General features: G+C 47.6%; 1 gene segment (V, D, J or C); it reads left to right on the forward strand.

Annotated features, from left to right (window-relative positions):
* The first annotated feature begins 4,478 nt into the window (after positions 1-4,478).
* LOC138724743 (T cell receptor beta constant 2-like) overlaps positions 4,479-25,347 on the forward strand; it is a 35,096-nt gene continuing 14,227 nt past the window's right edge. The window contains 2 exon segments of the C gene segment in view: positions 4,479-4,527; positions 22,833-23,127. Coding sequence covers positions 4,485-4,527; positions 22,833-23,127 — 338 coding nt within the window.

Raw genomic sequence — 25,347 nt, forward strand, 5'->3', positions numbered from 1 at the left:
TGTCATCAACAACTTCTGCTCAGAAAGACAAATTAGTGACCCTAACCAGGGCCTTGTATTTAAGTCAAGACGAGAGAGTAAATATGTGGACAGATTCTAAATATGCCTTTGGAGTTGTACACACCCATGAAGGCACATGGAAAGAGAGGGGGGATTTTAACAGCACATGGGAATGGAACCAAGCACACAGGACAAATTCAAAAGCTACTAGCCAGTATTCATAGACCTGCAGAAGATGCATTGTAAGGCACATCGATTGCAGACATGGAATATTGGATTGGGAAAACAATTGGCTGATAAAGCTGCTAACAAGACTGAAGAAACCGGCACCTTTGCTTGAGTGTCTGAGAAAGAAATAAAATTGCCAGAAGCAGCTCCAGAAATGATAATTAATTCTTTAGAATGATTAAGACATTGCAAGTGAAAGAAAAAAATTGTGGGTGGTTTGCCTCACCCACCAGGCAGGTGGTAATACCTCCTTTTCTTTTAAGGGAATTGGCCAAAATGGAGCATGGTAAAGTATATTGGGGAACAGAAAAATGTTTTTAAAACTCTTAAAAAAAGTAGTTATAGGAAAGGCCATGACAGAAACTCTTTATTCCATTACAGAAAAGTATGCGGTGTGCCAAAAAAACGATTGCAATACCAATAATAGAGTAATACCTGGGAATGTTAAGGAAGGAAATTCCCCTGGAGGTTACTGGCCAATAGATTTTACTGAGTTATCCTGAAAAGAAGGATTTAGATATATTCTAGTTTTAGTAGATGCAATTTGAACTGGCCAGAGGCTTTCCCTGCTCGCACCAATAGGGCAAGAGAAAGAGTAAAAATTTTACTTAAAAAAATTATTCCAAGGCTTGGGGTACCTTTAGGAATGTTTTCAGACAGAGGTCCTCATTTTGTGGCAGAAGTTTCCAAACAACTAATTGGTGTTCTGGGAATATCTTGGGATTTGTGTATGCCTGATAGGCCTCAGTCTAGTGGGCAATTGGAGAGAGGGAATCATACTTTGAAGTTGAAGTTGAGTAAAGTATGCCAGGAAACCTCTGTTACCCGAGTAAAAGCACTTCTTTTAGCATTATTAAGGATTCAAATTTAGCCTCCACGAACCCCGTCCTCAGGGAACCTGACATCCAAGTATGCCCTGCTCTTATTCCCACAACCCAATGCCCTCCAAGGAAAGCAAAGTGTCTGGGCCACTCTCTGGGGCTCTAATCTGAAGACACGCCTGGCTTCACAGGAGTAGGCTGAAAAAGCCAGTATCGAGGCAGAGCTTTCCAGTCCCAGAGACAGAAAACTCTCAGAGAAAAGAAGGAAAAAACAACCACTTCACTGCTGCATGAAGTAAATATGGCTGGGAGGTAGTGGGGTTGAGGCCAGATTTCTCAGGGGTAGTGGAAAGGACATTCATTGCAGCACATTCATATGCACATCCAAAATATCCATGACTCAAACAGGGGTTCATCCATTTTTGGCAGTTCCTCCCCATTTATTGTTGCCAAAGGCGAACTCAGACCTCTGCCTTCGCCATGTATACGTCTCTGTTCACTTCATTGTGGAGGTATGGAGCTCTAGGTTTGAGGAGAACCACAGGTGGGAAGCAGAGGCTACAAATGGTGCCCATAGAGAACAGAGCAGCTTGGAGGGGTGAAGGAAGGCTAATGTGCAATTTCTACATCTGAATTTGTTGGGAACCTGGTGGGAGTTACAAGCTTGCAAACCACAACCCCATCTGTGTAGGGTGCAGGCTTATCAAGATCACAAACCTCCAGCAGGAGGCAATCCAGGAATTTCCAAGAGCCAAACACTCGGACTGTCTGCAGGCAGTGGAGTCCATGCCATTAAAGTGGATGAAGGAGGCAACAGAAGCTAAGTTGTGAATTGTCCCTGACCACAGCAGGACACATTCCAGGTGCCCACATTGCTGCAAGACAAATCAGGTTGCCCTGATTGCCTACTCTTCCTCAATGGCTGGTGTCCAAGTGAGGACCTCGTCTGTCCACCAGCTCCCAGTTATGATCTGTGTGTCCAGGAATCCAGTTCCTGAATCCATCTCCTATCTGCCACTGAGTCCAGCCAGGGACCTTCCCATGCCTGCCCTGCAGCATTGGTGGCAACTTAGAGTCACTGGGGATCTGGATTTTGTCTATTTGTTTATATTGCAATATTTCCTTGTTAATGTTATTATTTTCTTTTTTATTATTATAGTTTAATTAAAGCTCTTTTAGTTTTAGTTTCTAGCCCACAAGTCTCCCTCTCTTTCTCATTTCCCTTTCCCCATCCCTGTTGGGGGTGGAACTGCCCTATTTTAGATGCTTTTCTAGGTTGGAGTGGCGAGAGCTAAACCATGATACTGTGCAACATCAGCAACACCATAGTCTCAACCTGCTGGTCCAGTGTCTCCTGCTTGGTACCTGTGCACAGATTTTCTTATGCCTTTCATTGAATTTTATTCCTTGAGAAAAACTGATGTGGATGACACACTACTAGCCTTCTCCTCCTCAGCATCATGAAGTAGAAGTACCACCCAGGATGCTAGTGCGTTTCTACTTGTTTCTCCTTCCCTCTCTCTCGGCAGAGCTCCAGGTACAGAGTTTGATGGTTTCTATGAGGAGGGAAATGTGCTCTCAGCAGGCTTTGGCATAGTGAAGACCTCTGTCATTTGTTGCCTGGCTTCCTTTCTCCCTTGCCACTCTTCTGGTTGTTCACTCCTGTGCTAATTGGGTTCCCCAGCTCGCCTATGCTGAGTTTGCCTCATTCAGGAGAGGCTATGTGGATGTCCTTCTGAGTAGAAACACATGAGGCTGCTGTGGGGAGGATGCCAGTAGCCTGAATCTTGCGAGTGCATGAGCAGAGCAGCAAAGATATGTCGGTGGCAGAGCATGAGGGAAAGAAATTGTACTGTACAGCTGCTTTCAAGACCCTGGTCATCTTAAGGCTACATCACAGCAGCAGCCCCTGAAGTTCTCTGGAGGACAAGCTCAGTCCTGTCAATAAGGGAAGACACCTTGGACAGTTAATTGACCGGGCAGAAGGGGCAGTGATACAGACAGTCTCAGTATTTGAGCGCTCCTTGGATTGGACAAAGCATGCTGTTGAAGCAAAGCTGCCAGAAGCCCTTTCCCCAGAGGCAGCACCAGACAAAGACAATCAGGGCTCCCCAGTCTCACCTCAGGTCCCAGGGAGAAACTGTCTCTGGAAGAACTTAGGCAACTGCCCTTCAACAGGGAAGGTAGAGGGAGAGGCCACCCTGGTCCCAGTCCTCAGCACCTCTGCTTCCTAATGCCTTCCCCTCTGGACCCTTCTTCCTTCCTAGGTCAGTGCATTGACTGGATCCTTCACAGGTATTTACTTTTTCTCCTACCCTTCTCACCAGGTCTGCCAGGCCAGGGCTGGAGAGTGTACTGTGCACATCCATACACACACGTGTGGACACTTATATATGCACGTGCACACACAACACTGATCCCCTCATATACATCCCGTCCCCATCACAATGATCGCTGCACCAGGCTGGAGCACTTCCAATACTCAAACGCACGTGAGTGTCCTGGCTGCAAAGGGCCAAGACTTAGGATGCTGAGCATGTCCTGCCTCTGCGATCCCTCTGTGGGGGAAAGAGGGCTGGGGAAAGCAGCCAGAAAGGGGCGTCCTGGCCAGCTTTGTTTCATGTGCCTCTTCTATCGAGAATGTGAAGTGTTATGGGTAGGGATAGCATGGAGCAGCAAAGAGACCTCCCCTCCTCCATCCCACTCTTTCTTTTGGGATGTTCAGGGACATTTCCAACTCTTCTGCAGAGAGTAGGAGAAATTAATAACTGTTCTGTAATTGACAGTTAGCTGCAGGAGAACATCTGGAAGGTGCAGGTACTATTTTGTTCTTCAGAGAAAGAGATGGGGAAAGAGCTTCACTGCAAAGCCCATGAGAGCCCTCAGAAGGTAAATGGCTTTTGGTTTGTTGTGATGTCTTTCCTGGTCCTGCCTCTCACTCCTGTTAATTACAGTGCTCACTGTACTGCACAGAAAAAAAGACTCCTAGCTGAACCAGGGCAGAGGGGTGGGGGGTGGGGAGGGAACCAGCCATGGATGCAGAAAAGAGAGATAAACACATGAAAAATGCAAGGGACCCATGTGCGTCCTTCATACCTCATTCCTCCAGCTCCCAAGGACTTAAGAAGAAGAAGAATAAAATCTCAGCATTCCTCTGCCTTGTACAGACTAAGACTTCCACGAAATCTCAGCATGGTTCTGCCCATGCAATGCCTTTTTGCCCTCCTCACCTTCCCAGTGCCTGCATCTCTGTGGGGTTTAGTATTTTCCTGTGATTGTGTGCACCATTCCCCAGTGTTCCCAGCCAGCCAATCATGTCTCACATTTTGTGCCCTGCCCAACCCCAATGTGTCTCATCCTCATTTGTTTCTTCGTCTTCACGTATCTCTGGGCAGCCACAAAAGGCAGATCCCTGAAAAGACAAGTTTTTTCCTCATGGTTCCCTGCTGGCTTTTTGTGGCCACACTGGCTCCTGTGGGTAAGTGACCTCAAGTCCCTCTGAGCACTGACATCCATTCCACTGCTGCTGTTGCGGCTGCATACCCAGTTGCCGGTAGTGTTCCATTCCCCCAGGCTTCCTCTGCTGGGCAATGAATGAGGTGGGCAGGAATCCCTAAATCAACTGCAATGATTGTCTAACCCACTTGCTGATCTGAAGAGTGATCCCATCCCTTCTGCCACTGCCTAGCCTGCCCTGTTCCTTCTTAACCTCTTCCCTAGCAATCCATGGTGCCTAGTTCATGGTTTCCCATCTTTTCCTCCTCCTTCTTTATGCATTTTTTTTTCCCTTTTAGTGTTGGCCCTGGAACAGTCTGCAGACACAGTGCTACGACAAGGCCAGTCCCTCAATCTGGGCTGTTCCCAGATGAAAGCCTCCAGCTTAGTTTTGTACTGGTACAAGCTGCCTTTAGGGAAGGAGTCCAGGCTGATATCTGTGGCTTATGCATTAGAAGGCAGTAAAGCAAATGTTGAAGCGGATTTCCAACATGTCAGAAGCAGTGAATATAAAGAAGGCAAGATGACCCTTTGGATAGAGCATGCTTTTCTCAATGACTCTGGAATCTATTACTGTGCTGAGAGTGAAGCACAGTGGCCAGGCTGCTGAGGCAGCTGAGCGCAAACCACCCCTTGCACAAAAGTGACCTGCTTTCCTCCTCGTCGGTGCTGCACAAGGCAGGATGACCCCTTTCTCTCATTACCTCCTCTGCTTCCTAGCCTTCCCATCCTCCTCTTCTCAGACCCCGTTGGGTTTATTTTTCCTGCTTTCTCTCCTTGCCACCCCACTCCTCCTTGCCTCCTTCTTCATTTAGCTCTCATTTACACTGTATTAACTTCCCTCAATCTTTCTTGCCCTCTCTGCCTCTATCTCTCCCTACCTCCTTCTTTCTGTCCTTGCTCAATCTGCACTCCTCAGACCTCCTTTCATTTAATGCCAGCCAAATCTTCTTATCATCCTCACCCATGAACAGAAAGGCTGTTTGCGTGAGAAGTTCTTGGTGCACCTTTAAATAGATGCAAGGCCAGGCAGGTGGCGTAATGCCCAATACCAGCTGGGAAGTGCCCGCGTTCTCTTCTGTTACAACAACGTGTCTGAGGTTATCCTGTGGCCAAGGGACACGTGCAGCACAGCACAGGCCTGAAAGCTGCATTGTACATGCAGCACAGTACAGGCCAGCACCTACACCGGTTAACTATTATATACATGACCTGGAGCATGGCGAGGACCTGGAGCACGGCGAAGAGAAGCGTGGCAAAGAGGTGCGGGGCAGTTTGAGCGGCAGTTCGAGTGGGCAGGGCGAGAAGGCAGGGTGCAGAGAGGACCTAGAGACTAGAGAGAAGACACCGAAGACCATGGTGGCCACCTGGCAGAAGGTTAAAGCTGCTCCGTGTGCTGCAGCAGGCAGGATGGATGCTGCCACCCAGACAGAGCCACAGTGGGTGCATGCAGCTACCCAGACCCTGGGCTGCAGGCAGCGCCCCCCTCCCACACCGGCTCGTGCCTCTGTTACTGGCTCCACTTGTGAAAGCTGCGCTCGAGTGGGGGAACTCCTTCACATGGTGGAGGAGTTAAGGGAGGAGGTAAAGAGGCTGAGGACCATCAGGGAGTGTGAGAGGGAGATAGACCAGTGGAGTAGTGCCCTCTCACTAACTCAGCAGCCTGCTGGAGCTGGTGTGTCCAAACACCGTCCACCTGCAAACTGCATGGTTGGGGGAACAAGAGATGGGGAATGGCAGCAAGTTCCTGCCAGACAAAAGAAACCTGCTCCCCTCACCCAGGCAGCAAAACCCCAGATCCCCCTGGTGAACAAGTACCAGGTGCTCCAGGTGGAATCTAACCCTGAGGATGAGGATGATGGTTCCCACAGCCTAGAATCCTTCCCTAGGCTGCACCATCCTCAGAACAAGATAAAAACATCCTCCATGAGGAAGAAGAGGAGGGTGATTGTTGTAGGGGACTCCCTCCTAAAAGGAACGGAGGGACCCATTTGCAGACCAGACCCGCTCCACAGAGAGGTCTGCTGCTTACCGGGGGCATCAGTGAAGGAGGTAGCTAGAAAACTTCCTTCCCTGGTCCATGAGACAGGCTACTATCCTCTGATAGTAGTCCAAACTGGTAACGATGGTCTAGTAAACAAAAAGGCCAAAACCATCAAGAATGACTTCAGGGCCATTGGGAAAATGATGGAGGGCTCTGGGGCACAAATAGTATTCTGCTCCATCCCATGGCTAAATAGAGAGGAGCGGGAAGCCAGGAAGAAGAATTCGATTAATGCCTGGCTCCGAGCCTGGTGTGAGGAGAGGGGCTTTGGCTTCTTTGATCATGGGATGGCTCACGCACCCCCAGGCTTTCTTGCTAAGGATGGGACACGTGTCTCCTAGGGGGACTAAAGCCCTTGCTAGAAACCTAGCTAAGCTCATAAATCGAGCTTTAAACTAGATGTAAAGGGGGAGGGGGTTGAGCCCAGGCTAGACAGGAACGAGCCTGGACGTGGGGCAATGGTGATTGGGAGAGGGTGTGCTGGTGAGGACCACCAGTACCTCACCACACAGAAAGTGGGGGAGAACACACCTCGGGGTGCTAAGGGAGATACGGGCGCACTGGCGCTAGCTACTCCAGTTACCAGGCAATTGGGAACGAACTCTGTTCTCTCTAAGAGGGCTGAAGGCTCGGCAGCTCAACTGAAGTGCATTTACACCAATGCACGCAGCATGGGGAATAAGAAGGAAGAGCTGGAAGCTGTCGTAGGGCAAGGAGCCTATGATGTTGTTGCCATCATGGAAACGTGGTGGGACGACTCATATAACTGGAGTACAGCTATGGTGGGGTACAAACTCTTCAGACGGGGTAGGAAGGGTAGGAGAGGAGGCAGGGTAGCCCTCTTTGTAAGGGAGGACTTGGACTCCATTGAGATGGATTGTGGTGATGAGGAGATTGAGTGCCTGTGGGTTAAAATCAGAGGAGCCCACCAGAAGGTAGATTTTGTGATGGGAGTCTGTTACAGACCACCCAGCCAAGGAGAAGCAGCTGACGAGCTCTTCTATAAACAGCTGGGGTTAATCTCTAGATCAATGCCCCTCATTCTTGTGGGAGACTTCAATCTTCCTGATATCTGCTGGAAGTACAATACAGCAGAAAGGAAGCAGTCTAGGAGGTTCCTGGAGTGTGTGGAAGACAACTTCCTTGCAGAGCTGGTGAATGAACCAACAAGGGAAGGTGCCCTCCTGGACCTGCTGTTTGCAAACAGAGAAGGCCTTGTGGGGGATGTGGCAGTAGGTGGACACCTAGGACTAAGTGATCATGACATGATAGGGTTTTCTGTTCTAGGTGAAGTGAAGAGGGTTGTTAGTAGGACGGTAGCATTAAATTTCCAGAGGTCAGACTTTGAACTCTTCAGAAGGCTGGTTGGCAAAGTCTCATGGGAGACAGTACTTAAGGGCAAGGGAGCCCATGAGGGCCGGGAGCTCTTCAAAAAGGAAATCCTAGCAGCTCAGGAGAAAGCCATCCCCATGTTCCGGAAAAAAAGCCGGCAGGGGAGAAAGCCAGCTTGGTTGAACAGAGAGATCTTGAGTGATATCAAGAAGAGAAATGTTTATGGGCTCTGGAAGAGGGGACAGGCCTCTTGGGTGGACTACAGGAGGGAAGTGAGACTGTGTAGAGAAAAAATCAGAAGGGCTAAGGCTCAGCTAGAAATCAGATTGGCCAAGTCTGTGAAAGATAACAAAAAATCCTTCTATAAATATATAAATAATAAAAGGAGGACTAGGGAGACCATACAGTGCCTATTGGATGCAGAAGGAACAACAGTGACAGGGGATGAGGAAAAGGCTGAGGTACTTAATGCCTTCTTTGCCTCAGTCTTTAATTGTAAAGAAAGTCGTTCCATCTGTGTACAAACCCAGGAGCTAGAGGAGCAAAATGAGGTTCCCGTGATCCAAGAGGAGGTGGTCAGAGCCTTGCTAGCCCAACTAGACACCCACAAGTCTATGGGGCCGAATGGGATTCATCCAAGGGTATTGTAGGAGCTGGCGGATGTGCTGGCCAAACCCCTTTCCATCATCTTCCAACAGTCCTGGAAGGCTGGGGAAGTTCCACTGGACTGGAGGCTGGCTGATGTTGTGCCCATCTACAAGAAGGGTCACAGGGAGGACCCAGGGAACTACAGGCCTGTCAGTCTGACCTCAGTGCCAGGGAAAGTCATGGAGCAGGTGATCTTGAGTGATATCATGAAGCACATGCAAGAGAACCAGGTGATCAGGCCCAGTCAACACGGGTTCACGAAAGGCAGGTCTTGCCAAACTAACCTGATTGCCTTCTATGACCAAGTGAATAGACTCTTGGATGAGGGAAAGGCTGTGGATGTAGTCTTCCTGGACTTCAGTAAAGCCTTTGACACAGTTTCTCACAGCATTCTGCTTTGGAAACTGTCAGCCTCTGGCCTGGACAGGCGCACACTCTCCTGGGTGGAAAACTGGTTGGATGGCCGGGCCCAGGGAGTGGTGGGAAATGGTGTGAAATCCAGCTGGAGGCCAGTGACAAGTGGGGTTCCCCGGGGCTCAGTGCTGGGTCCAGCCCTGTTCAATGTCTTTATCAATGACCTGGATGAAGGCATTGAGTGCTCCCTTAGCAAGTTTGTGGATGACACTAAGCTGGGAGGAAGTGTTGTCCTGCTGGAGGGTAGGGAGGCTCTGCAAAGGGATCTGAACAGGCTGGACCGCTGGGCAGAGTCCAATGGCGTGAGGTTTAACAAGGCCAAATGCCAGGTCCTGCACTTGGGGCACAACAACCCTATGCAGTGCTACAGACTAGGAGAAGTCTGTCTCGAAAGATGCCTGGAGGAGAGGGACCTGGGGGTGTTGGTTGACAGTGACTGAACATGAGGCAGCAGTGTGCCCAGATGGCCAAGAAGGCCAATGGCATCTTGGCTTGTATCAGAAACGGTGTGACCAGCAGGTCCAGGGAGGTTATTCTCCCTCTGTACTCGGCACTGGTGAGACCACTCCTCAAATCCTGTGTTCAGTTCTGGGCCCCTCACCACAAGAAGGATGTTGAGGCTCTGGAACGAGTCCAGAGAAGAGCTACAAAGCTGGTGAGGGGGCTGGAGAGCAGGTCTTACGAGGAGCGGCTGAGAGAGCTGGGGTTGTTTAGCCTGGAGAAGAGGAGGCTGAGGGGAGACCTCATTGCTCTCTACAACTACCTGAAGGGAGGTTGTGGAGAGGAGGGAGCTGGCCTCTTCTCACAAGTGACAGGGGACAGGACAAGAGGGAATGGCCTCAAGCTCTGCCAGCGGAGGTTTAGGCTGGACATTAGGAAAAAATTCTTCACAGAAAGGGTCATTGGGAACGGGAACAGGCTGCCCAGGGAGGCGGTTGAGTCACCTTCCCTGGAGGTATTTAAGGCACGGGGGGACGAGGTGCTAAGGGGCATGGTTTAGTGTTTGATAGGAATGGTTGGACTCGAAGATCCGGTGGGTCTCTTCCAACCTGGTTATTCTGTGATTCTATGATTCTATGATCACTCACTCCCCCATGTACAGGGTTTGCTGAGACAGGACTGCTACCTTCCACGCCTTGGTCCACATGCAGCTTATCTCACCCAAAGATATTATGTAGATTACAGGTTATGTTAGTAAGCTGTGCAGCTAACAGAAAGTTTCCTGACAGGTTGGTATGTACAGTTTTAGTAGATACCATTTTGAACTGGCCAGAGGCTTTCCCTGCTCGCACCAATAGGGCAAGAGAAAGAGTAAAAATTTTACTTAAAAAAATTATTCCAAGGCTTGGGGTGCCTTTAGGAATGATTTTGGACAGAGGTCCTCATTATGTGGCAGAAGTTACCAAACAACTAATTGGTGTTCTGGGAATATCTTGGGATTTGTGTATGCCTGATAGGCCTCAGTCTAGTGGGCAATTGGAGAGAATGAATCCTACTTTGAAGTTGAAGTTGAGTAAAGTAAGCCAGGAAACCTCTGTTACCCGAGTAAAAGCACTTCTTTTAGCATTATTAAGGATTCAAATTCAGCCTCCACTAGGAGGCCTTAGTCTTACCCCAAGATATTATATAGATTACAGGTTACGTTACTAAGCTCTGCAGCTAACAGAAAGTTTCCTGACAGGTTGGAGTGTTCTCTTTGTCTTAACATACACAACTGCATGGCACAGACTGGCATGGGGCATCAGCTGGTTCCCACTCTGCAGCTTCTCTTGCTAACATAGAGGCTTCTCAAGCCCTAAGCACGAGGCCCAACAAAGCAAATGTGGTCCTCGAGATCACTAACTCTTCACACACACTGCCTTCTGCAAAGCTCCTGATGCACCCTGCCGCCTGCACAACCCAGGGAACGCCACGGGAAATGGAGACCCTTCCCACAGTCACATCAAGCACAGCCTTCTCTCAGCTAGAGCATTGGGGGCGTTGCAGGGGTGTGGGGTTTCTTCCTGTTGCCTGCACAATGTAGCCCACCCTCTTTATTCTTTTCTCCTTTTTCTTCTGAGGAACCTGGGGTCGTTCCTGAATCTCTTGAAGGCAGTTTGTGGAAAGTAGTGCAATGAGACACACTTTGACCTACAACAGAGTGTCTAGGAGCTGGAGGCGTTGCTGCATCCTTCTGATGAAAGGACACAGGGGAACATCTTCACTGCAAAGTCCATGACAGCCTTGAACAGCAGGATCACTTTCTCTCTTCTATGGGCTGGGCTTCCACTGCCATGCATTGCTGGGCCCACAGAACATGATACACGTGCAGAGGCTCTGTTGGGTCTCTGACACACACACTACGTGTCCGTGTGCACAAACTGTAACCCTCACTTCCTGCCCACAGTGATTTCCCACACCCTTGGACCGGTGAAAAAGCCAATGCTGTCCATCCTCATCTTGCTGCTCCTCTGCAGAATGCTACAGAGGAGAGTAGGAGAGTTGACCGACACCAGGACGACAGGTCGGCAGCCTTTCCCATGACTGGGCAATGTGATGAGCAGCACTGGGCTAAGGAGATTCCACGCTGCAGCTTGCTGGGCTGGGAGTCGGAGTGTGAGAGTGCGTGGAGGAGACTCAGCTGAGGGGCAACTGGCACGAACTTACCTTCCTGAGCTCTCTTTCTCTTCCCTTCATTTTGTGCCACTTTGTGTATCTGCGCGCTATGCACACACTCAGGCTGCCACACAGCCCCATCACGCTTCTGTGATAACACTTATCTCCCACCTATGCATACACACACAAAGCACGAAGTCAGTGGAACAGGGTCCATGCACCTTGTGCCTCCATGCAGGCAACATTCCCCACTGTGCCCAGCCAGCTAACTAGCTTTGCACATTTAAGACTGTCTCTCAGTGCCCTGCCCACCAGCAGAGTCATGTATTTTCCTCCTTCAACTGTTCCTATTCACACATCTCTGTGCCTGTACTGCCACCACAGGCAGGTTGCTGGAAGGAGTTGGCCTTTCTTCATGCTTCTCCACTGGTTCCTAGTGGTCATAATGACCCCTGTGGGTAAGTGAAAAGCCCCTCCATTGTGCTTGAAGATCTGCATGGGGTCTACTGCTGCTTCAGCTGTGTGCCCAGTTGCTGGTAGTGCTCCATTCTCCAAGGCTTCCCAAGGGAGGGTGGGCCAGGAACTGGGGGAGATTTTCTTTAATTGCTTAACCCAGAAAACTCTACAGGTATTCATTTTTTTTCCTGTGCATTTTTAATGCTTCAGTTGAGAGTACTAAAGTCATTATTTTCCTGACAAACTTGTTATTGTATTTGAAGCTGAGTTTTTCCTCCTATGTGTCTCACTCAGAGAAATGGGAGCCTGTCCCAAACTCTGCAGCATTCGTGGCAACGTATATATATCCTCCTAACTTTGGAGGAACTTAGGCTACTTCCCCTCAACAAGGAAGATGGAGGGAGAGGCCCCTTTGGTCCCAGTCCTCAGCACCTCTTCTCCCTCATGCCTCCCACTTTGGACCATACTCAGTTCTTTCTTCCTTCCTATGTCAGTGTGTTGGCTCTCCTGGTCGGTGCATTGACTGGGCCCTTCACAGATATTTACGTTCCTCTCCTACCCTCCCACCAGCACCATGGCTTCCCAGGGAGGGGAAGGTCCAGGAATGAGGTGAACATTTCTTTAACTGCTTAAGCCAGAAAACTCTACAGATATAATTTTATTTTCCTCTACCATTTTAATACTTCAGTTGAGAGTACTAAAGTCATTATTTTCCTAACAAATTTGTTATTGTATTTGAAGCTGGGTTTTTCCTCCTACGTGTCTCTCTCAGAGAAATGGGACACTGTCCCACACTCGCTGACATCCCTATGCCACCTCATGCCATGTCATGCTTCAAGGACATGGGTTTGTGTCCTCTTTAATGCGTTTCACTCCTCACATCTCTTCCCTTCTCTTTCCAGGCCAGGCCCTTCAGCAGTCACCAGATACAGTTGTCCGAGTGGGAGACTCTGTGACCCTGGACTGTTCCCACAAGCAGAGTTTATTCTCAGCTATGTACTGGTACAAGTTGCCCATTGGGAAGAAGGCCACTCTGCAGCTGGTTGTGTACTCGGTGGAAGGTGGTGCGGCAGAGATTGAGAAGGAATTCAGCAACCGCTTCCAGAGTAATGGGACTAAGAGCAAGCACTTATCTGTGAAGGTAGATCATGTCCTGCTCAATAACTCAGGAACATATTTCTGTGCTGAGCAAGAAACACAGTGCCTCAAAAGCTGGAGAAGCACAGCAGAAATGCAAGCAGGGATCTTCCCCCAGCGCACACACAATCCTGTATTTGACAGTACATCATTTCTCCTCTTGCCCTCTAGCTTTGCCTCTGAGTGCTATTATCATCTGCCTTTTCCTGGCCTGTTCTCTAATTTCTGCCCTATGCTTTCCCATATCTGAATTGCCTTTTGATCACCCTTTCTTCTTGTACTCACTGCCTTGCCTCTCTTCTCAGACATCCAAAGACCACTTCTCACTTTCCCCCTCTGCCCTCTTTCTTTCTGACGCCTCTGTTTTTCTTCTCTGCCCTCTCTCACACCCACCTGCCTTCTGTTCCCTAAATCTTCTTCCATTTCTTCTCTCTTTCAGCCTAACTCACGAGTAAGCAGGATGTGGTATAGTTCATGCAGCCTTTCTCCACCAGCTAGAAAGCCAAGGCCACCGTGGAGTTCAGTCTGACAAAGGATCCCAGAACTGAGCGCTCTGTGTGCACCAATGTGTCTCTGAGATTCCAGGGTCTCCTGGGATTGCTCACACTGCAGTTTCCAAGAGTACAGTGTCTCACCACAAATCCAGATCTCAGTCAGCTGCCATGTGGGAAGGACTTGGAGTTCCAGAATGCTGTCAGGACCGTGCCACCGAGCACTTCTAGGTGTGTGCTGGTCCCTTGGCCCCACCAGTCTCCAGGGAGTGGGCACACTGCAGTACGCCAGGGTCCCTGAGTCGTGCCACTAACCTGTGACCTGAAAACTCTGATAATATTCAATGTAGCCCAAGTCTCGAGGGTATCTGGGGGCAGAGCATGATCTTGTAGGTGAGGATCTGCAAGGTGCACTGTGGCAATAACCCACCATACTTTTGGCTCGGCTAGAAAGGATAGAGGTGTCAGGGCCAAAAGGGAATCATTCCCATACTATACTCCACAGTGGGCAGACCACAGTTGTGGAAGAAAGCCACCTTGTGTTCCCAGGAAAAGGGAGAAATCTATCAGGGTATCGGAAATGGTGAGGATTGGAACACAGGGCAGGTGGCGAAAGGTTGAAGGTTCTGGGTTTGTCTGTCCAGAAACAGAGAACACAGGAGAGCAATAGTTGCATCTTCTCCTTCCCCAGAGGGAGCTGAGGACGGGTTAGAGACAGACTCTTCTTGGAGCTGGCCAGGAAAGGACCCAAAGGTGATGGGCAAAAGCTGGGACAGGGAAATTCTGCTGATGCAGGGAGGCAAACTCATGGCCAGAGGTGTGAGGTAGTCCTGGGGCTGGGCCCGGTACTCAAAGAAACTTTCCCAAATGTTCTGGTCCAGGCCTTGAGAGACCTGCACCAATTCTAGAGCCAACCCTTACCCTAGTGGAAGGCAGACTGGAAACCCTTGGGTACCATCCTGCTAAGTACCTTTGTGAGCTTTTGATGTATTTTATAATGCAGTATTGCTGTCAAGAAGGATGGGGGGATGTCTGCATGAGAAAGTCTTTGTGCTACTTGCATAGAATGCTGATTCTCCATTAAAGTCTCGCCAAGGATTTCAGAAGATCTTGTTACTTTTCTCACAGCACCTTGTTCATATGCATTATATTCATAAACAGCAGCGTGGTACTGAAAGTCTTCTGTGGCAAAGATGAGTATCTATAGAACATTCCAAAGCTAAACAGAAAAATGTGGTTTGGTACTTTGGCTGATATTACTATCATTTGGATTGGGTGGGAAAAATGTTTTGACAGAAATAGATGACTCACTCCCATATTCTAACAAATTCACTTGGGGGGTGGTAAGGAACACAGAATAGTTTGTGGGTCACGGTGGTTTATTTCCAAAAGAAATGCGTATTATCTTACTGTCCATTACCAACATCACTCATCTTCGGGAAAAAATATGCCTTTTTTAGAACGACCCCATCAGTGTAGAGTTATCTCAAAGAGGCTTGAGGGTTGCTCTCAACAGCTGCTACGTATAAGAGCAAAATGGGCAAACACCTACACATCTTCCAAGGCTCAAATATATCTTTAAATTGAAGGCTGCCTTCTGAAATAATTCAAAATATCTCTCTATCTCAGGAAATGTTTCTGGTTAGCTGATACGTTATTTGTAGTTTCTACCAGTGCCCATTAATGCTCGCATTTGGATCTTCAAATTTTCCATTGTGTACTTTTTGACTGGAGAAAACCTTGGGCAAGAGATAAGGCCATTTCCAAAAACGTATTTCTAGCAGCTCCACTCTTCCAGTCCACCAGTCTGGGCTTGAGGCTGAGTCAAAATCATGAAGTTCTTCCTGTTTGTCACCTTTGTTGGCATGGCTGGTGAGTATGTGTTTTACTTCTATTTCTGTAATTTATAAGGAAGCCCATCTTCTGAGCAAATTTCCAAGGCAGTCCATTGTGGGAAAGTGAAGTCCAGTTTTGACTTGCAAAAGTTTCAAGTTGGAGCCCTGTATGTTCTTTTCACTGCTGTCAGTTCATAGTTGCTTGTGCCACAAAATGGGGAAAGAATTTCCCCATCTTGTTAGAGAAGCACTTATACTCACTGTGCTGGTATGTCTGAATGCTGAGGTTTCCGTCTGGGTTTGATTCTTTGTGAGGAACAATAGCAGAGACATTGAGTGAAAGTTACTCATTCAGTGAATCTAGGGATTTTTCTCACCTGTTAATCATCGTCCCCTGCCATTGTCCCCCTGCCTCTCCGTCCTAAATCTCTGACTCCTCACGTGTACTGCTACCATTTTCTGAGTATCTGTATCATTTATGTGCACAGGTGGATTCCGGAGGTCCAGTAGTCTGCAATGGGCAGCTCCAGGGCATTGTTTCTTGGGGTTCTGGATGTGCAAAGAAAGGCTATCCTGGAGTTTACACTAAGGTTTGCAATTATGTCTCCTGGATCAAAGAAACCATCTCTTCCAACTGAAACACTCTCATTCTGCATGACCTACCTTTTCTCCTCATCATTTTCCTCTGTTTTGGGACTGGATATGCAAAAATTATCAAAAAATAAATACTTCTAGGCACCCCTTCTTTGTGCAGCATTTCTTTGGGTACTTCCATGGGCTATGATATAAAGGACAGAGGCAAGGAGTGTCACTCAGGGAACATACGCAATATTTGTCTTCCTTCTCAACCAGGAAGATCTTAGAATATTTTGCCATCTTCAGAAGTCTTTCGGTCAGTTACAGGCAGCCATTTCTGGAACAGAACACCTTTGCTGCTTATCAGCATGTACTTGGGTAGTACAGAACTTCCTAAAACAGCTGAGAGAGCGTGCTGAAACACGCAGGCAGCCTACTCCTACTGGACAAAAACAAGCAGGCAGCAACACAAACGCTGCCTGTGTCCCCACTGCCACCCCCAACAATATGACTGAACATTGCCTCGTAACCACATCAGTGCACACAGGAAAAGCAAGAGATATAATCTATCTGGACTTCTGTAAAGCCTTTGACATGGTCCCCCCCAACATACTTTTTTCTAAATTGAAGAGATATGGATTGGATTGGTGGACTCTACATTGGAAAACAAATTGGTTGCATGTTGCATGTGATATACCAGAAATATCAGCACAAACATAGGCAACAGATGAATTCTGTGTGTCTCTGCTGAGACACAAGAGACACAAAGTATGTAAACCTGGTTACTTTCATCCAGTGAGCAGGTGAGTCACTAGAAGGAGCTGGGTTCTTCCACCTTCATGCAATTAACAGGCATGGGTCTCTTTCTGCACCAAGGATGCTGATAGGGAACTGAATGCTCTGGGCAATTGTAGCCTCCCTCAGTCCCTCTTTTGAATTGAAAAGAAAACCAAAACAAAAAAGAGCTGTTTGTGACTGACTGTAAGTCTTCCAAACTTTTTGGGTCCAAGTGGATAAGGAATTTCCAGAGCTAAGGCTCAGGTGGTGCAAAGAACTCTGACTTGTCTTGGATTTGAGATACAACAAGGACAGTGAAAAATGGAAATGGAAAGAAAAGAAACAGTTCACCAGCTACCAGAACCCCAGATAGTCTGTGAATTAAGAACTTTTCTTGGGATGCTGGGATGCTGTTGGCTCTGGGTTTCAAATTATGAACTGTTAGTCAAACCTTTGTTTGAGGTATCGAAGACATCTACCTCTAAGCACCTGGGTTGGACTGATAATTAGCAAGGCAGCCTACAAATACTTGAAATTCTCTTTAATGGAAACACCAGCACTTGGGCTCCTGGACCTAACAAAGTCTTTTGAGCTTTTCACTCATGAGAGATGTGGAATAGCCCTGGGAGTGCTATTGTAGTTTCTGGGAGAGCAGTGGCCTATCTCTCAAAACAAATGAATAATGTCAGCCAGAGATGACCAGGCTGCCTGAAAACAGTTGCTGCCACAGTAATACTGATCCAGGAAGCTTGCAGATTTACAGTGGGTCAGAAGACGACAGTATATGTACCACATATGGTCATCACTGCCCTGGAAAAAGAAGGACATCGGCTCTCTTCTAGTCTAATGTTGAATACCAGCTGGTATTATTAGAGCAAGAAGATGTCCTCCTTTGGACCTCCTCCCTTGTTAACCTGGCAGTGTTTCTTTCTAGTGACCATGTGGAAGGTACAGCCCTCAGTATGATTGTTTGCAGATGATTGAAGAAGTATGTTCTAGCTGCCTGAACCTTAAAGATAAAACACTGGAGAGTCCAGATTGGGAATTATTTATAGACGGGAGCAGTTTTGTGTGAGGAGGAAAAAGGTTGTCAGGGTGTGTAGTTCCCACAATAAGCTCCACAGTGGAAGCTCATGCTTTGTCATCAACAACTTCTGCTCAGAAAGACAAATTAGTGACCCTAACCAGGGCCTTGTATTTAAGTCAAGACGAGAGAGTAAATATGTGGACAGATTCTAAATATGCCTTTGGAGTTGTACACACCCATGAAGGCACATGGAAAGAGAGTCGGGATTTTAACAGCACATGGGAATGGAGCCAAGCATACAGGACAAATTCAAAAGCTACTAGCCAGTATTCATAGACCTGCAGAAGATGCATTGTAAGGCACATCGATTGCAGACATGGAATATTGGATTGGGAAAACAATTGGCTGATAAAGCTGCTAACAAGACTGAAGAAACCGGCACCTTTGCTTGAGTGTCTGAGAAAGAAATAAAATGGCCAGAAGCAGCTCCTAGAAATGATAATTAATTCTTTAGAATGATTAAGACATTGCAAGTGAAAGAAAAAAATTGTGGGTGGTTCGCCACACCCACAAGGCAGGTGGTAATACCTCCTTTTCTTTTAAGGGAATTGGCCAAAATGGAGCATGGTAAAGTATATCGGGGAACAGAAAAATGTTTTTAAAACTCTTAAAAAAAGGAGTTATAGGAAAGGCCATGACAGAAACTCTTTGTTCCATTACAGAAAAGTGTGTGGTGTGCCAAAAAAACGACTGCAATACCAATAATAGAGTAATACCTGGGAATGTTAAGGAAGGAAATTCCCCTGGAGGTTACTGGCCAATAGATTTTACTGAGTTATCCTGAAAAGAAGGATTTAGATATATTCTAGTTTTAGTAGATGCAATTTGAACTGGCCAGAGGCTTTCCCTGCTTACACCAATAGGGCAAGACAAAGAGTAAAAATTTTATTTAAAAAAATTATTCCAAGGTTTGGGGTGCCTTTAGGAATGTTTTCAGACAGAGGTCCTCATTTTGTGGCAGAAGTTTCCAAACAACTAATTGGTGTTCTGGGAATATCTTGGGATTTGTGTATGCCTGATAGGCCTCAGTCTAGTGGGCAATTGGAGAGAGGGAATCATACTTTGAAGTTGAAGTTGAGTAAAGTAAGCCAGGAAACCTCTGTTACCCGAGTAAAAGCACTTCTTTTAGCATTATCAGGGATTCAAATTTAGCCTCCACGAACCCCCTCCTCAGGGAACCTGACATCCAAGTATGCCCTGCTCTTATTCCCACAACCCAGTGCCCTCCAAGGAAAGCAAAGTGTCTGGGCCACTCTCTGGGGCTCTAATCTGAAGACACGCCTGGCTTTGCAGGAGTAGGCTGAAAAAGCCAGTATCGAGGGAGAGCTTTCCAGTCCCAGAGATGGAAAACTCTCAGAGAAAAGAAGGAAAAAACAACCACTTCACTGCTGTATGAGGTAAATATGGCTGGGAGGTAGGGGAGTGGAGGCCAGTTTTCTCAGGGTCAGCAGAAAAGGAGATTGAATGCAGCACATTGGAGAATTTTTTGCATGCACAGCCAAAACACCCATGGCTTAAACAGGGCTTCATCCCTGTTGCCAAAGGCAAACTCAGACCTCTGCCTTCGCCATGTATACTTCTCTGTTCACTTCATTGTGGAGGTATGGGGCTCTAGGTTTGAGGAGAACCACAGGTGGGAAGCAGAGGCTACAAATGGTGCCCATAGAGAACAGAGCAGCTTGGAGGGGTGAAGGAAGGCTAATGTGCAATTTCTACATCTGAATTTGTTGGGAACCTGGTGGGAGTTACAAGCTTGCAAACCACAACCCCTTCTGTCTAGGGTGCAGGCTTATGAAGATCACAAACCTCCAGCAGGAGGCAATCCAGGAATTTCCAAGAGCCAAACACTCGGACTGTCTGCAGGCAGTGAAGTCTATGGCTTTAAAGGGGGTGAAGGAGGCAATAGAAGCTAAGTTGTGAATTGTGCCTGACCGCAGCAGGACACATTCTAGGTGCCCACATTGCTGCAAGACAAATCAGGTTGCCCTGATTGCCTACTCTTCCTCAATGGCTGGTGTCCAAGTGAGGACCTCGTCTGTCCACCAGCTCCCAGTTATGATCTGTGTGTCCAGGAATCCAGTTCCTGAATCCATCTCCTATCTGCCACTGAATCCAGCCAGGGACCTTCCCGTGCCTGCCCTGCAGCATTGGTGGCAACTTAGAGTCACTGGGGATCTGGATTTTGTCTATTTGTTTATATTGCAATATTTCCTTGTTAATGTTATTATTTTCTTTTTTATTATTATTGTTTAGTTAAAGGTCTTTTAGTTTTAGTTTCTAGTCCACGAGTCTCCCTCTCTTTCTCATTTCCCTTTCCCCATCCCTGTTGGGGGTGGAAATGGGGCTACAACTGCCCTGTTTTAGATGCTGACCAGGTTGGAGTGGCGAGAGCTAAACCATGATACTGTGTAACATAAGCAACACCATAGTCTCAACCTGCTGGTCCAGTGTCTCCTGCTTAGTACCTGTGCACAGATTTTCTTATGCCTTTCATTGAATTTTCTTCCTTGAGAAAAACTGATGTGGATGACACACTGCTAGCCTTCTCCTCCTCAGCATCATGAAGAAGAAGTACCACCAAGAATCCTAGTGCATTTCCACTTGTTTCTCCTTCCCTCTCTCTTGGCAGAGCTCCAGGTACAGAGTTTGATGGTTTCTATGAGGAGGGAAATGTGCTTTCAGCAGGCTTTGGCATAGTGAAGACCTCTGTCATTTGTTGCCTGGCTTCCTTTCTCCCTTGCCACTCTTCCGGTTGTTCACTCCTGTGCTAATTGGATTTCCCAGCTCACCTATGCTGAGTTTGCCTCATTCAGGAGAGGCTATGTGGATGTCCTTCTGAGTAGAAACACATGAGGCTGCTGTGGGGAGGATGCCAGTAGCCTGAATCTTGCGAGTGCATGAGCAGAGCAGCAAAGATATGTCGGTGGCAGAGCATGAGGGAAAGAAATTGTACTGTACAGCTGCTTTCAAGACCCTGGTCATCTTAAGGCTACATCACAGCAGCAGCCCCTGAAGTTCTCTGGAGGACAAGCTCAGTCCTGTCAATAAGGGAAGACACCTTGGACAGTTAATTGACCGGGCAGAAGGGGCAATGATACAGACAGTCTCAGTATTTGAGCGCTCCTTGGATTGGACAAAGCATGCTGTTGAAGCAAAGCTGCCAGAAGCCCTTTCCCCAGAGGCAGCACCAGACAAAGACAATCAGGGCTCCCCAGTCTCACCTCAGGTCCCAGGGAGAAACTGTCTCTGGAAGAACTTAGGCAACTGCCCTTCAACAGGAAAGGTAGAGGGAGAGGCCACCCTGGTCCCGGTCCTCAGCACCTCTGCTTCCTAATGCCTTCCCCTCTGGACCCTTCTTCCTTCCTAGATCAGTGCATTGACTGGATCCTTCACAGGTATTTACTTTTTCTCCTACCCTTCTCACCAGGTCTGCCAGGCCAGGGCTGGAGAGTGTACTGTGCACATCCATACACACACGCGTGGACACTTATATATGCACGTGCATATACAACACTGATCCCCTCATATACATCCCGTCCCCATCACAATGATCGCTGCACCAGCCTGGAGCACTTCCAATACTCAAACGCACGTGAGTGTCCTGGCTGCAAAGGGCCAAGACTTAGGATGCTGAGCATGTCCTGCCTCTGCGATCCCTCTGTGGGGGAAAGAGGGCTGGGGAAAGCAGCCAGAAAGGGGCGTCCTGGCCAGCTTTGTTTCATGTGCCTCTTCTATCGAGAATGTGAAGTGTTATGGGTAGGGATAGCATGGAGCAGCAAAGAGACCTCCCCTCCTCCATCCCACTCTTTCTTTTGGGATGTTCAGGGACATTTCCAACTCTTCTGCAGAGAGTAGGAGAAATTAATAACTGTTTCGTAATTCACAGTTAGCTGCAGGAGAACATCTGGAAGGTGCAGGTACTATTTTGTTCTTCAGAGAAAGAGATGGGGAAAGAGCTTCACTGCAAAGCCCATGAGAGCCCTCAGAAGGTAAATGGCTTTTGGTTTGTTGTGGTGTCTTTCCTGGTCCTGCTTCTCACTCCTGTTAATTGCGGTGCTCACTGTACTGCACAGAAAAAAAGACTCCTAGCTGAACCAGGGCAGAGGGGTGGGGGGTGGGGAGGGAACCAGCCATGGATGCAGAAAAGAGAGATAAACACATGAAAAAATGCAAGAGACCCATGTGCGTCCTTCATACCTCATTCCTCCAGCTCCCAAGGACTTAAGAAGAAGAAGAATAAAATCTCAGCATTCCTCTGCCTTGTACAGACTAAGACTTCCACGAAATCTCATCATGGTTCTGCCCATGCAATGCCTTTTTGCCCTCCTCACCTTCCCAGTGCCTGCATCTCTGTGGGGTTTAGTATTTTCCTGTGATTGTGTGCACCATTCCCCAGTGTTCCCAGCCAGCCAATCATGTCTCACATTTTGTGCCCTGCCCAACCCCAATGTGTCTCATCCTCATTTGTTTCTTCGTCTTCACGTATCTCTGGGCAGCCACAAAAGGCAGATTCCTGAAAAGACAAGTTTTTTTCCTCATGGTTCACTGCTGGCTTTTTGTGGCCACACTGGCTCCTGTGGGTAAGTGACCTCAAGTCCCTCTGAGCACTGACATCCATTCCACTGCTGCTGTTGCGGCTGCATACCCAGTTGCCGGTAGTGTTCCATTCCCCCAGGCTTCCTCTGCTGGGCAATGAATGAGGTGGGCAGGAATCCCTAAATCTCCTGCAATGATTGTCTAACCCACTTGCTGATCTGAAGAGTGATCCCATCCCTTCTGCCGCTGCCTAGCCTGCCCTGTTCCTTCTTAACCTCTTCCCTAGCAATCCATGGTGCCTAGTTCATGGTTTCCCATCTTTTCCTCCTCCTTCTTTATGCATTTTTTTTTCCCTTTTAGTGTTGGCCCTGGAACAGTCTGCAGACACAGTGCTACGACAAGGCCAGTCCCTCAATCTGGGCTGTTCCCAGATGAAATCCTCCAGCAGAGCTTTGTACTGGTACAAGCTGCCTTTAGGGAAGGAGTCCAGGCTGATATCTGTGGCTTATGCATTTGAAGGCAGTAAAGCAAATGTTGAAGCGGATTTCCAACGTGTCAGAAGCAGTGAAATTAAAGAAGGCAAGATGACCCTTTGGATAGAGCATGCTTTTCTCAATGACTCTGGAATCTATTACTGTGCTGAGAGTGAAACACAGTGGCCAGGCTGCTGAGGCAGCTGAGCGCAAACCACCCCTTGCACAAAAGTGACCTGCTTTCCTCCTCGTCGGTGCTGCACAAGGCAGGATGACCCCTTTCTCTCATTACCTCCTCTGCTTCCTAGCCTTCCCATCCTCTTCTTCGCAGACCCTGTGAGTTTATTTTTCCTGCTTTCTCTCCTTGCCACCCCACTCCTCCTTGCCTCCTTCTTCATTTAGCTCTCATTTACACTGTATTAACTTCCCTCAATCTTTCTTGCCCTCTCTGCCTCAATCTCTCCCTACCTCCTTCTTTCTGTCCTTGCTCAATCTGCACTCCTCAGACCTCCTTTCATTTAACGCCAGCCAAATCTTCTTATCATCCTCACCCATGAACAGAAAGGCTGTTTGCGTGAGAAGTTCTTGGTGCACCTTTAAATAGATGCAAGGCCAGGCAGGTGGCGTAATGCCCAATACCAGCTGGGAAGTGCCCGCGTTCTCTTCTGTTACAACAACGTGTCTGAGGTTATCCTGTGGCCAAGGGACACGTGCAGCACAGCACAGGCCTGAAAGCTGCATTGTACATGCAGCACAGTACAGGCCAGCACCTACACCGGTTAACTATTATATACATCACTCACTCCCCCATGTACAGGGTTTGCTGAGACAGGACTTCTACCTTCCACGCCTTGGTCCACATGCAGCTTATCTCACCCAAAGATATTATGTAGATTACAGGTTATGTTAGTAAGCTGTGCAGCTAACAGAAAGTTTCCTTACAGCTTGGTATGTACTAGTTTTAGTAGATACCATTTTGAACTGGCCAGAGGCTTTCCCTGCTCGCACCAATAGGGCAAGAGAAAGAGTAAAAATTTTACTTAAAAAAATTATTCCAAGGCTTGGGGTGCCTTTAGGAATGATTTTGGACAGAGGTCCTCATTTTGTGGCAGAAGTTACCAAACAACTAATTGGTGTTCTGGGAATATCTTGGGATTTGTGTATGCCTGATAGGCCTCAGTCTAGTGGGCAATTGGAGAGAGTGAATCATACTTTGAAGTTGAAGTTGAGTAAAGTATGCCAGGAAACTTCTGTTACCTGAGTAAAAGCACTTCTTTCAGCATTATTAAGGATTCAAATTCAGCCTCCATGAGGAGGCCTTAGTCCGTATATGATGCTGTATGTGAGGTCTTATCAGATGCCACGTGTTCCAGGAGATATCACTGTTAAAGGGAACTTGGACATTAATAACTATTTAATATCTTCAGGAATTGCAGAAATCCATGACTGTTAACAAATCCTTAGAGCTTGATACACCAGCACATCCGTTCAAGCCTGGAGACTGGGTGTATATCAAGTCCTGGGGCTCATAACCATTAACTCCTAGGTGGAAAGGACTATACCAGGTACATTTAACTATGTGCACACCTGTGAGGCTAGCTGGAAAAGGACCCTGGAGTCACCATTCACAGATTAAGAAAAAGCTGTGGTCACATGGTGCATCCCTTGTGAGGGACAGCTGAAGGCAGAAATTGCCTCTAATTGTGCCTCTCTCTTCATTGTTTGCAGAGATGAACTATTGATGAACTAATTACTTTTCTGTGATGGGCCTGTGAAAACCGAGGGCAGGGTTTTATTATGGTTCCCCCACCTGCCATTGCCTGTCAGTTTTCCTGTTTTTGTCATATAACCTCAGACGTAACTTTTCTTAAAAGAAAGGGAAACAGCACATGAAAGAACAAAAATGTTCTTTAGAAAAGTAGGGCTATACACTTGTATATTTGGGGCTTCAGCTTTTAGGTCATGTCTTTAACAACCCGTATAACATTGAGCACAGACCAACTGTTTGTCTCACATGCTCATACAGAAGACATAGCATATGAAGCACATAACTGTTACAGGGAGTAAATGTACTATGCTGCTCACTGATGTGGCATACCTGGGTATGCTGAAATGAAACAGCAATTTGATTACAGAAAAAAAACCAAACCAGGAGTGAAGGTGATGAGAATAGCTAGTGAGAGCAAGGAGCAGCAATCAGCTGAGAGCATGTCCTGTAAATGTTCCTCGCACTCCATTTCACCAAGATTGCTAGTAGACTTTTGTGCTGCCAAATGGCTCACTCGATTTCATGACAGGGTCCTAGTCTCCTAGTCTACTTTGCTTCCAGGTTCTGTTCTAAAAGAAGCTGAACTGCTCTTGGCTAGGGAAATACAGATATGTGACAGAAACTCTTGTTTATT

Source organism: Phaenicophaeus curvirostris, chromosome 1 (genome assembly GCF_032191515.1).
Source record: "Phaenicophaeus curvirostris isolate KB17595 chromosome 1, BPBGC_Pcur_1.0, whole genome shotgun sequence".
Taxonomy (NCBI): Eukaryota; Metazoa; Chordata; class Aves; order Cuculiformes; family Cuculidae; genus Phaenicophaeus; species Phaenicophaeus curvirostris.